This window comes from Bos taurus, chromosome 29 (genome assembly GCF_002263795.3).
Source record: "Bos taurus isolate L1 Dominette 01449 registration number 42190680 breed Hereford chromosome 29, ARS-UCD2.0, whole genome shotgun sequence".
Taxonomy (NCBI): Eukaryota; Metazoa; Chordata; class Mammalia; order Artiodactyla; family Bovidae; genus Bos; species Bos taurus.
In genome coordinates this window covers 47,496,119-47,508,799 of record NC_037356.1, presented here as the reverse complement: position 1 = coordinate 47,508,799, position 12,681 = coordinate 47,496,119, and the positions used below count along the sequence as shown (strand labels likewise).

Here is a 12,681-nt window from a genome sequence, read left to right as displayed (position 1 = left end):
TGCAGAGTCTTAGCCAGTGGACCACCGAGGAAGTCCCCCCATTCTTTGAGAAAAAAGACCAAGGTCCTTGCGGTGCCCTCCCACTGTCTACATGACCTGGCTCCATCTCACCCACTGCCCCCCTCTGTCACCACACTCCTGCTGCACTGAACCTCCTTCAGTTCCTCCATGGAGTGAGGAACAAAGTGTCTTTTGTTATATGAATGAGGTTACTTTGGAAAGCACCTAAGGATGGGCTGGTTGCCAGGACAGCCTTCTATGTGATTAGAGAACTGGAAATTCAGTCCCAACCTTGAGCCCTGGGGAGGGAAAAAGAAAAGGACTGTGGGTGGAATTCATCACCAATGGCCAATGGGTTCATCAGTCATGGGTGTGTGATGAGCCCTCCATGAAGACCCCCAAGGACAGATTCTGGGAACTTCTGGTTTGGTGAACACATGCAGATTTGGGGACAGCGGTGCTCAGACAGCATGGGAGCTCTGAAACCCCTCCTCACAACTTGCCCTGTGCCTCTCTTCCATCTGGCAGATCCTGAGTTTATAACCTTTTAAAATCAACCTGTGATCTAGTAGGTAACATGTTTCCCCGAGTTCTCTGAGCTGTCTGGCAAATTCACCAACCCTAAGGAGGTTATTAGAACTGGACATGGAACAACTGACTGGTTCAAAATTGGGAAAGGAGTATGACAAAGCTGTACGTAGTCACCCTGCTTATTTAACTTCTATGCAGAGTACCTCATGCGAAATGCTGGGCTAAATGAATCACAAGCTGGAATCAAGATTGCAGGGAGAAATATCAACAACCTCAGAAATGTAGATGATACCACTCTAATGGCAGAAAGCAAAGAAGAACTAAAGAGCCTCTTGATGAGAGTGGATGAGGAAAGTGAAAAAGCTGACTTAAAACTCAAAATCCAAAAAGCTATGATCCAAAAAAAAAAAAAGCTAAGATCCCATCACTTCATGGCAAATAGAAGAGGAAAAAGTGGAAACACTGGCAGATTTCCATGGGCTCCAAAATAACTGCAGACAGTGACTACAGCCATGAAATTAAAAGACAATTGTTCCTTAGAAGGAAAGCTGTGACAAACCTAGACAGCGTATTAAAAAGCAGATACATCACTTTGCTGAAAAGGTCCATCTAGTCAAAGCTATAGTTTTTCTAGTAGTTAGGTACAGATTTGAGAATTTGACCATAAAAATGACTGAGCACTGAAGAACTGATGCTTTTGAATTGTGGTGCTGGAGAAGACTCTTGAGAGTCCTTTAAACTGCAAGGAGATCAAACCAATCAATGCTAAAGGAAATCAACCCTGAATATACATTGAAAGGACTGTTGCTGAAGCTGATGCTCCAATACTTTGGCCACCTGATGCGAAGACCTGACTCATTGGAAAAAACCCTGATGCTGGGAAAGACTGAAGGCAGGAAGAGAAGGGGATGACAGATGGCGAGATTGTTGGGTGGCATCATGAACTCAATGGACATGAGTTTGAGGAAATTCCAGGTGTTGGTGAAGGACAGGGAAGCCTGGCGTGCTGCAGTCCACGGGGTCACAAAGAGTCAGATACAACTGAGCGACTAAACAACAGTCAAGTTGAAGATGCAGTGCTCTTCCCCAAACAGGGATCAGGTTCCCCAAACAGGGATCAGATTCCCCAAACAGGGATCAGGTTCCCCAAACAGGGATCAGATTCCCCAAACAGGGATCAAATTCCCCAAACAGGGATCAGATTCCCCAAACAGGGATCAAATTCCCCAAACAGGGATCAGATTCCCCAAACAGGGATCAAATTCCCCAAACAGGGATCAGATTCCCCAAACAGGGATCAAATTCCCCAAACAGGGATCAGATTCCCCAAACAGGGATCAAATTCCCCAAACAGGGATCAGATTCCCCAAACAGGGATCAGATTCATGACCCCAGCAGTGGACCTGTGTAGTCTTAACCACTGGACCGCCAGGGAAGTCCCCTTGTATGGAGTCTAAATACAGCATTAAGGATCCAGCCCTCGCGGTGCCTTGCTACTGCTGGTCTTGGAACCTTGGAACCCGAGACAACGTTGTTGTGAAGAAGTCCAATATAGCCTTCTGGAGTGAAAGAGATGCCACAGGATGAGAATCCAGGCCTCCCAGCCAAAAGCAGTGCCCGCTCTCAGGTCCTTGACTGAGGCTGTCTTGGACCTTCCAGCCCCAGAAGAGCTGTCAGGTGACTGCCATCACATGAGTGGTTCCAGGGAAGATGGGCAGGAGAACCACCCAGATTGCCAGTCCCCCAAATCAAGAGAAACAAGAGATCACTTTTTTTATTGCTCTTTTGGGGTGGATTTTTACAAAGCAACAGATATGATAGCAGATGGTGATCTTTTAGGGAATTGTGAAATCAATTTTCTGGGGGAGGAAAACAGCATAAAAATGTATATAAGACGGCAAAATAGAAAATATGAGTTCATTTGATACATACTAGTTCCAATTATCTATTGCTGTGTAATAAGGCATTCCAAAAGTTCATAGTGGAAAACAACCACCATTTTATGCTGAAACTTTACGGTTTGGGAATTTGGAAAGGGCAGGGGAGACTTGTGGCTCAGTGGTAAAGAATCTGCCTGCCAATGCAGGAGATGCAAGACAGGCAGGTTCGATCCCTGGGTCAGGAAGATCTCCTGGAGGAGGTCATGGCATCCTACTCCAGGATTCTTGCCTGGGGAATCCCATGGACAGAGGAGCCTGGCGGGCTCCAGTCCATGGGGTCGCAAAGAGTCGGACATGACTGAGTGACTGAGCGCACACAGCAGCAACAGGGGATGGCTCTTGACCCACTGAAGCCTCAGCTGGGACAGTTGGCTGTCGCTGGACGAACTGACTGGGGCCGCGTGTCAGAGGCCTTGGCTCTGACTGCTGGGTGAGCCCCTCATTTCTTCTCCCCGTCATGTCTTCAGGAACAGGAATGTCCAGCTTGGCTTCTTTGCTCCCAATAGGCTGGCAGGAGCTTCCGGGACTCTCACTCTCCACTGCGCTCCATGCGGCTAGCTGGGGCTTCCTTACATCCCAGCAGTCCTGGGTAGTTGCACTTCTTACTTCGTGGCTGGTTTCTGCAAGGCTTCTGCTGACCTTGACCCAGAGGTCCGTGAACATCCCACCTGCTACGTTGTTTTGGTCAACCAGGCTTAAGGGGTCGGGGGTGGACGAAGGATTAAGACTCCACCTTTCCATGAGAGGAGGTAGAATCTGCAGCCTAGCTGGCCTTCTGTCACACACTGTGTTTCTTTCCTTTATTTGTTTATTTTTTTAATTAATTTATTTTTTTTTGGCCAAGCCCCAAGATGAACCAAAGAATTGTTGCTTTCAAATTGCGGTGCTAGAGAACTCTTGGGAGACCGTTGGACTGCAAGGAGAGCAAACCAGTCAACCCAAAAGGAAATCAACCCTGAATATTCACTGGCATGCTGCAGTCCATGGGGTCACAAAGAGTCGGACACGACTGAGCAGCTGAACTGATTCATCGAAAGGACTGAGGTTGAAGCTGAAGCTCCAATACATTGGCCACCTGATGCAAAGAACCGATTCACTGGAAAAGACCCTGTTGCTGGGAAAGATTGATGGCCAAAGGAGAAGGGAGTGGCAGAGAATGAGATGGTTGGATAGCATGACTCAGTGGAAATGAATTGGAGCAAACTCCAGGAGATAGTGAAGGACAGAGGAGCCTGGCACACTGCAATCCATGGGGTCACAAAGAGTCAGATACGACTTCGCCACTGAGCAACAGATAAGACATGTGGGGTCTTAGTTCCCCAACCAAGGATAGAACCTGTGTCCCCTGTGTTGGAAGCATGGACTCTTGAACACTGGACCATCAGGGAAGTCCCACATACTAAGATGACTCATTGTTTGTAAGACACGACCTGACTTCACGGGTAAAAAATGTGAAATAAACGGTCCCAGTAGGACTGATGAAATGTGTGTGTGCATGCTGAGCTGTGGTATAAAATGTTTTCCACTGTGGGTTGCAGATAAACGTTTAAAACTGGGCTAAATTACACTCTAAAGTGAGGGCCAAAAGCAATTTCCAGACATCTAGTCCAGACTGAGACGGTTCATCACCCGGAGAGCGTCCCAAAAATTTAAAATTCTTGCTATTATAAAACATTTCACACAAATGCAAAAAATGGAGTAATGTAATGAACCCTCATGAATCCATCACCCATCTTTAACAATCATCCACCCACACAGTCAGTTTTGTTTGATCCGTATCCTGACCTAACCCTGCCTCAGGATTATTTTAAAGCAAACGTCAGGCACTGTATTGTTTCATCTGTAAATACCTCGGCATACAGTCCTCAGTTCAGTTCAGTCGCTCAGTCGTGTCCGACTCTTTGCGACCCCATGAATCGCAGCACGCCAGGCCTCCCTGCCCATCACCAACTCCCAGAGTTCACTCAGACTCACGTCCATCGAGTCAGTGATGCCATCCAGCCATCTCATCCTCTGTCGTCCCCTTCCCCTCCTGCCCCCAGTCCCTCCCAGTCTTACTACACGCCTTTCTTTTGTTGTAATCACGGTAATCCACTTGACTTGGCAATAAATAAAGTTTACAGCCTTATTCATGGAAACAGTGAACATGGATTTGATCAACAACTTTGACTTAACTGTGTTGGTAGGTTGGGGGGTGGGCATAGGAATGCTGCAGTTTCCTTCTACCATAAACAGATGGCAATAGGCAAAGTTTAAATTGGTATAGGGACTTCACTAGGAGTCTGGTGGGTAAGTCTCCACGATTCTAATGCAGGAGCCCTGGTTAGAGAACTGGGTCCCACATGCTGTAATTAAGACCTGGCGCAGTCAAATAAATAATGAGACAAATAAAACTTTAAAAGTAATTTTGCTTATTTTGGCTATGCTAGGTCTTTGTTTCTGCTCATAGGCTTCTCTAGTTGCAGAGCACAGGTTTCTTGTTGCACTGGCTTCCCCTGGTGCGAAGCATAGGCTTTAGGGAGCACGGGCTTCAGTAGTTTCGGCACATGAGCTCAGTAGTCGCGACTCCCAGCCTCTCGAGCTCGGGCTCAACAGTTGCAGCTCATGGGCTTAGCTGTCTGTCGGCATGTGGGATCTCCCTGGGCCAGGGATTGAACCCGTGTCCCCTGCATTGGCAGGCAGATTCTCACCCACTGGACCACCGGGGCAGCCCCAAATATTTTTTGAAAAATAAAAAAGGAAAATTGTGAATTTGAAAATTGTGAATCAAGAGGCTACGTTAATGGAGAAGGAAATGGCAACCCACTCCAGTATTCTTGCCTGGAAAAGTCCATGGACAGAGGAGCCTGGCTGGCTGCAGTCCATGGGGTTACATGACTGAGATGTGTGCATTAGGGTGGAGGGTTATGGGTTGGTAGCAATAAACTGGTAGAACTAAAAAAAAAAAAAAAAAAAAAAAGAGGCTACGTTAAGCACAAATTATTTAGGGGTAAGGAAGCAAGCAGAGGAAAAAGTTAACCCAGTTGTACACGGACCAGAGAAGCAGAAGTAAGAGAGTGGGGTCATTGGTGTTTTACGTTAAGTGACGTACATGCTCTTACTTTGATTAAATAAAACATTAACAAGAAGATAAGGTGTTGGAGAATTGAAGACTAAGATCTCTTAGGCCCTGCTGCTAAGTCGATTCAGTCGTGTCCGACTCTGTGCGACCGCATAGATGGCAGCCCATCAGGCTCCCCCTGTCCCTGGGATTCTCCAGGCAAGAACACTGGAGTGGGTTGCCATTTCCTTCTCCAGTGCATAAAAGTGAAAAGTGAAAGTGAAGTCGCTCAGTCGTGTCCAACTCTTCTCGACCCCATGGACTGTAGCCCACCAAGCTCCTCTGTCCATGGGATTCTCCAGGCAAGAGTAGGTTGTATAATACTATAATTCCTCAGTTACACTGTTTTCATTTTAAAATAACATTTTATTTCATTAAAAAAACTTTTGTCTGTGCCACACTTTGTGGAAATCATTTTATTCTATTTTGTATCTGCTTTGTTTTGTAACGTTTTTGGCTGCACCACACAGGCGGTGGAACTTTAGCTCCCGGACCAGGGGGTTGAACCCCAGCTTCAGAAGTGAAAGCACAAGAGTCTGAATCCCTGGACCACCAGGGGTGTCCCCAAATCACTCCATCAAAGGGCAGATCACCACCCCCCTCACCGTCTCCCTTTGCAGCTTGCGTTGCTCTGCACACTCAAGTTGAAAGATTAGCTCTCCTACCAGTCAAACCTGTCGGCATGCAAAGAGTCAGTTTCTTTATTTAGAGTATTTTCCGGGTTCTTCCTGGCTGGTCTCCGCCACACCCATCACGTCGTCCTCCTTCCCCTTGAGTCCCAGCCCGGCCCAAGCTCTCACAGCGCCCTTCACGGGATGAGTCCCTGGGAGGGGCCAGTCCTACCCATCCCAGGATCTCTAGGGCAGGGTTCCCTCCAGAATTTCACATGGTCGTGACCCCACAAAGACACTTCGAGGTGCAAATCTCTGGAACCTGTGGATGTGCATTAATTTGGATAAGTGGTCTTTGTAGACGGAATGAAGAGAAGGCTCTTGAAAAGAGATGGTCTGGGATTACCCGGGTGGGCCAATGACAAGTCTTCTTATAAGAGACAGAAGATAAGACATGCGGGGGAGAGGCCACGTGAAGACAGATCAGAGGAGAGGAAACGCTGGAAGAAGAGAGAACAGAGTCTCCCCTCAAACCTCCGCCAGGACCGGGCCCTGCTTCCTTCCCACTGTGTGTGCACTGCATATCAGGCTGCACACAGTGCTGGCCTGGACCACAGGTCTTGAAAAGGTGCCCCGCCGAGGCCAGGACACGAAACAGCAAAGTCACCGGCTACTCATTCTCACCAAGGGATGAAGCCAAGGACGCGTAAGAGACAAAAGGGTTTGAGACATTCAGAAATGTACTGAAGGGCGCGTGGGTGGCTAGACAGTAGCTGTGGACCCCCGCCTACCTGCCTGCCAAGATTACAGGCAAGGCGGACCCTTCTTGCTACCCTGAAAACCCATCGTGGGGGAAGTGAGGACTTAGTTAGCAAAAGGCAAAGATCAAAAACCAAAACCACAGTGACCTCAAATATGGGCTTCCCTGGTGGCTCAGCAGTAAAGAATCTGCCTGCCAACGCATGAGAATCAAGTTCCATCCCGGTGTCAGGAAGGTTCACTGGAGAAGGAAATGGCAACCCACTCCAGTATTCTTGTCTGGAGAAGGACAGGGGAGCCTGGCAGGCTACAGTCCATGGGGTCGCAAAGAGTCAGACACAACTTAGCAACTAAAGAAACAACAGACCTCAAAAATGCATGATGTGAAATTTAGAGAAACTTACAGGCAGCACTTATGAGGATACAGTAGCCTAACGGTTTTCAATGGTAGGAAGTTTTTTAACGGGACTGCACCTGGACCGCAGTGTGAGTCCCCTCCCATCTCCGTGGTGGGGCAGTCCTGGGCGATGAGTGGAGCAGACCTAAGATACGAGGCTAACGAGCGTTCTTAGAAATGCAAATCTGCAGTCACATCTCCTTATTGCTTTCTTTCAGAATTGCTCAACTGACATATTTTTAAGGCATAAGTGGAATCAGTGAATCGAGTTGTAATAAAACACCTACAGCTCATGAATCATGGATGAGTGTTTCCAGAAGCTTTCAGATACGCGAGGCCTTCTTGGCTTTGGTCAGGCAAAAAGGGAAATGTAAGATGAGAAGGACACTCCACGGTCTTAAATTTCACACTTGTTAACCCTGCATGAAATTTAAATTCTCTAAATTCTTAAAGAGATGGGAATACCAGACCATCTTACCTGCCTCCTGAGAAACTTCTTATATGTGGGTCAAGAAGCAACAGTTAGAACCGGACATGGAAAAACAGACTGGTTCAAATTGGGAGAGGAGTGCGACAGGTTGTATATTGTCACCCTGCTTGTTTAACTTATATGCAGAGTACATCATGCGAAATGCTAGGCTGGATGAAGCTCAAGCTGGAATCAAGATTGCCGGGAGAAATATCAATAACCTCAGATACGCAGATGACACCATCCTTATGGCAAAAAGTGAAGAGGAAGAGCCTCTTGATGAAGGTGAAAGAGGAGAGTGGAAAATCTGGCTTTAAACTCAACATTCAAAAAACTTAAGATCATGGCATCTGGTCCCATCACTTCATGGCAAATAGATGAGGAAACCATGCAAACAGTGACAGACTTTATTTTCCTGGGCTCCAAAATCACTGCAGATGGTGACTGCAGCAATGAAATTAAAAGATGCTTGCTCCTTGGAAGAAAAATTATGACAATCATAGACAGCATATTAAAAAGCAGAGACATCACTTTGCTGACAAAGGTCCGTCTAGTCAAAGCTATGGTTTTTCCAGTGGTCACGTACGGATGTAAGAGCTGGACCACGACAAAGGCTGAGCGCTCAAGAACTGATGCTTTCGAACTGTGGTGTGGAGAAGACTCGAGAGTCCCTTGAACTGCAAGGAGAGCAAACCAGTCAATCCTGAAGGAGATCAACCCTGAATATTCATTGGAAGGACTGATGCTGAAGCTGAAGCTCCAATACTTTGGCCACCTGATAAGACCTGACTCATTGGAAAAGACCCTGATGCTGGGCAAGACTGAGGGCAGGTGGAAAAGGGGGCAACAGGATGAGATGGTTCTATGGCGCCACTGATTCAAAGGACATGAGTCTGAGCACACTCCAGGAGATAGTGAAGGGCAGGAAAGCCTGGAATGCTGCAGTCCATGGGGTGGCAGAGTTGGACACGACTGAGCGACGGAACCGAAATGTGTGTGTGCGCTAACTTGCTTCAATCGTGTCGGACTCTGCGACCCGGGACTGTAGCCCACTAGATCCTCTGTCCATGGGATTCTCCAGGCAAGAATACTGGAGTGGGTTGCCATGCCCTCCCCCAGGGCGTCTTCTCGACCCAAGGATCGAACCCATGGGTCTCGTTATCTCCTGCATGGGCAGGCAGGATCTTTACCTCTAGCACCACCTGGAAAGCCCCTGTGAACCCTGAGAACTAGGAAATGCAGAAAATAAGGGCTGCTCCTAAATTAAACTGGAAGATCAGCAAGCACAGCTTGTAAAGAGGGAAACACACGGATGAACCGACAACAGGGCCGACAGAAACAAGCAGGGATGCATTCATCCGCGTAAAGCACCTGTGCCACTTGGAAGGGGAGCCCGTCAGCCCTTGGAGGGACAGTTAGAACCAGAATGAAAACCGAGACCATGGTCAGCAGTGCCCACGCACATGGCCCGAGTTGGGTGGTGTCACTCACTGGGCTTCCTGCGTCCTCAGAGCTGCTGGCAGTAACCTTCCCGAGTGCTGAGGCTGGGCAACGTCCCAGGTGAGCCAAGGCATCACTGCTCTCCTCCCAGTGCTGCTGCGGGGCCCTCTGTGGGCAGCCACCCTCATCCCCTGCCCTGCCTCCCGCTGGGGCCCGGCTGTCCCCCTGGGATCCTTTCAGCCCTTGAGCTTCGGTGTTCCCAGCCCTCTGCCACGTCGGACTGGGACACAACTCAGGACTTGGCTTGAGGTATCAAGGAGACTGTGAATCTGGAAGGACACAGCGCTGGGGCCCTCGAGTGACCACGTGTGAAGAGCAGGAGAGCAAAGCCCCCATGGGGAGGAAGCAGAGCAGGGAACATGCCTATGCCCACCACTGCCTCTGGCACAGGTGCCTCTCCTTGGCCTGAAACAGACCCCAGCTGCTGCTGCTCGGCAGGTGATTCCTAAAAATGCATCTCCTCCAAGAACTACTGTTCCTGCTGCTCTGGGGCTGCGTGAGTGCACTCAGGAGCGTCAGACAATTGGGGCTGCCACAGCTCGTGCTGCGTCGGGGGGCCTGATGCTGGGGAGGGCCTGATGCTGGGGGGAGGGCCTAACGCAGGGGGAGGGCCTGACGCCGGGGGGAGGGCCTGATGCTGGGGGGAGTGTCTGATGCTGGGAGGAGGGTCTGATGCTGGGAGGAGGGTCTGATGCAGGGGGGGATCTGATGCTGGGGGAGGGTCTGATGCCAGGGGTGGGGGGGGGAAGTGTCTGATGCTGGGGGTAGGGTCTGATGCTGGGGGGGTCTGATGCCAGGGGGAGGGTCTGATACTGGGGGAGGGCCTGATGCTGGGGGGAAGATCTGATGATGGTGGGAGATTATAATCTCTATGAGAAATCTTTTTTTCATACTTTCCTGACCACCTTGCTATGTTCTTTTTAACTGAAGGATAATTGCTTTACAATATTGGTTTGATTTCTGCCATACATCGACATAAATTAGCCATAGGTGTACATGTGTGCCCTCCCTCTTGAATCTCCCTCCCACCTCCCCTTGCTACATTCTTGTTTCTATGGATATACGAATAATAAAACTGCTGACTAACATAAAAAGCTCCCACACACAAGCGTGCACACGGCGCTCCCTAGTGCATCACTCGGCCACCCCGCCCTGGGACCCACGCTGAGCCTTCACACCTGCACTCTGTCCCCACCCTCAGCCCACTGCCCACGCCTCAGCAGCAGAGGGGCCCTGTCCCTGCAGATGCTGAAGTGATGGAGCCTCTTGTCTCCGGAGCCAGGGGTATCAACACCCGGTCGGTCGTCCTCTGGGGACACCCATGCTTCCATCTTCTGGCCTTTCCATTCTCTCCATCCATTTCTCTTAACAGAATGCCCGTGTGATGACACGGGCTCCCATTACCAGCTCTGGTCTGTTCTCAGTGAGAATACAGCTTACCCTCAGCACTCCTGATTGGCAGTGGGAAATTTTGCTTCAGTACTTTATTGAAAGAAAGCAATAAATAATACTGTGATAAAAATAGTTCAAAAGTAGACTGTACATACTTTGTTACATATTCAGGAAGTTCACAAAAGATTAATAGAAAAACAGAACAGTAACAACGAATTATACAAGTGATTAAAGGCGGACCCACATGGAAAGAGACCTGCCGTCTCTCTACCGAGATCTCAGCTGCACAATAAGTAACGCACCATGATCTGAACGCCTCTCTTGCTGGCTTTTTTAATGTGCCGCTGAAAAAGTAAAAGTTACATTTGCTACTTATACAATCCAAAATGGCTATGTCATCAAAATCTAAAAATGTACGCCTAGGTCCATTCTTTAAACATGTTTACAAACAGATGTAAAAAGATGATTTACATAAAAATAAGGCCTTTGTCAGAGCTGCACCACGCTGTCTGTCGGGGGTGTGGCGCCCTCCTGTCCAGCACACCAGGTCTGCAGTGGGTGCAGGGCATCACGATTGGTCCTTGAAGAGTAGGCGCCCTTGACCCTGCCTCCCAGGAGGAGGGCAGGGAGGGCGGGCACAGCGGGCTGTGCGTGCCCAGGCCCCCCACCCCCACCCCCGCCAGTCTCTCTTCCCCAGCTCGTGGCTTCTGCCAGTCACCGGAGAGGAGGGATCCGGGTCCACGGAGACTGGGTTACCCAAGAGGTTTTCACAGTCCTCTTCTAGTCATCCTTTCAGCCCAAATTTGATTAGAAGCTCACATTTAACACCCAGTACTTTAAAATCTCTTCACGCTGCAGAGAAAAAGCATTTCTTGCTAGAAAAAGTACAGTTTAGGTCAGTCGTTAAAATACAACAACAATTGGTTGAAATTAAGTTCGCTCATTTCAGAGTGATTGTTGGAGAGCTTGGTTACATTCTGGAAGGATAATGCACACCGTGTCATGATTTTACAATCGCAGTAAAAACCCTTCTCTCATGGTTTATCATTTAAAAATTAAACAAGAATAATTACAATAAACGCATCATTTACAAAAGCCCTATATTTGTTCACAGGGTCTATACAGACAAGCATTACAGTACATTCATTTCAAAGACTGAAATCAGGCATCAGGACATGAATTGATCTGAAAGGATATTTATAGCCTGGATATACAAGAAAAAGTAAGTAACTATATAAATGAAGTCATAAGTTTACATAAATATAAGAAACATTAAATTCTAAAATATTTTCTCTATGGTATTCATGAATTTTTTCACTAATTAAAAACTCTGTAATAAAATATCTTCGGGTCCATATAACAAGTATGAACAGAGTAAAGATTGCATCGAGTTCAAATGTTGTCTCTGTCGAGTCCTGGACGCTGCGTGATCACCTGTAGAAGTAGTGCGGGAACACTGGAAATGAACACACAGACGAGTCAGGCCTGGGACGGCGGCGGGTGCCCGAGCCCCTGCCCCTCCAGGCCCCCCACCCCATTCTGGAAACAGACACAAGGACGAGTCAGGCCTGGGCAGCCGGTGCCTGAGCCCCGACCCCCACCCCATTCTGGGCTTCAGTGGCTTGAGAACTCAGAGAAACATGGAGGACCAAGCAGATCAGGAGAGAACTCTGTGGCGGCCTTTATTCTGACATAGAGCTAAAAGCTGCTGCTAAAAAAAACTAAACCCCAATTGAGTTTTCTAGCTGAGACGTGAACAGGACGCACACAGCCTCCTGCCCTTAGAGCGGCTCAAGCAGGGCTGGGCCCCCGGGTCAGACCCACCAGAGGACCACCCAGAGCAGCACCTGCAAGGGAGGTGGCCCCTCAGCAGCAGCCGAGCCCCAGATGCTGGTGCCCTTCCGTGTGAAATGCTGGCCTGCGGAGGGAGAGGCCAGGGCAGGGCAGCCTCTTGAACCCTGAGGCTCTGGGTTCCCTCCGAG

The 12,681-nt window shown here is 48.7% G+C and overlaps 1 protein-coding gene across 10 annotated transcripts in view; it reads right to left on the bottom strand.

Annotated features, from left to right (window-relative positions):
- Window positions 1–10,762: 10,762 nt before the first annotated feature.
- The window catches only part of PPFIA1 (PTPRF interacting protein alpha 1), a 76,919-nt gene continuing 75,000 nt past the window's right edge, over window positions 10,763–12,681 (bottom strand). For 6 of the 10 annotated variants that reach the window (XM_059882746.1, XM_005227265.5, XM_024986952.2 and 3 more), the window contains one exon: window positions 12,123–12,155. Coding sequence is in view for 3 of the 10 variants with exons in the window: in XM_024986953.2 (XP_024842721.1) it covers window positions 12,130–12,155 (26 nt within the window). In the remaining 7 variants the exon portion in view is untranslated. Of the gene's footprint in view, window positions 12,156–12,681 lie in introns of all 10 variants that reach the window. The other 4 variants (XM_024986953.2, XM_024986954.2, XM_024986956.2 and 1 more) reach the window with 2 other exon arrangements.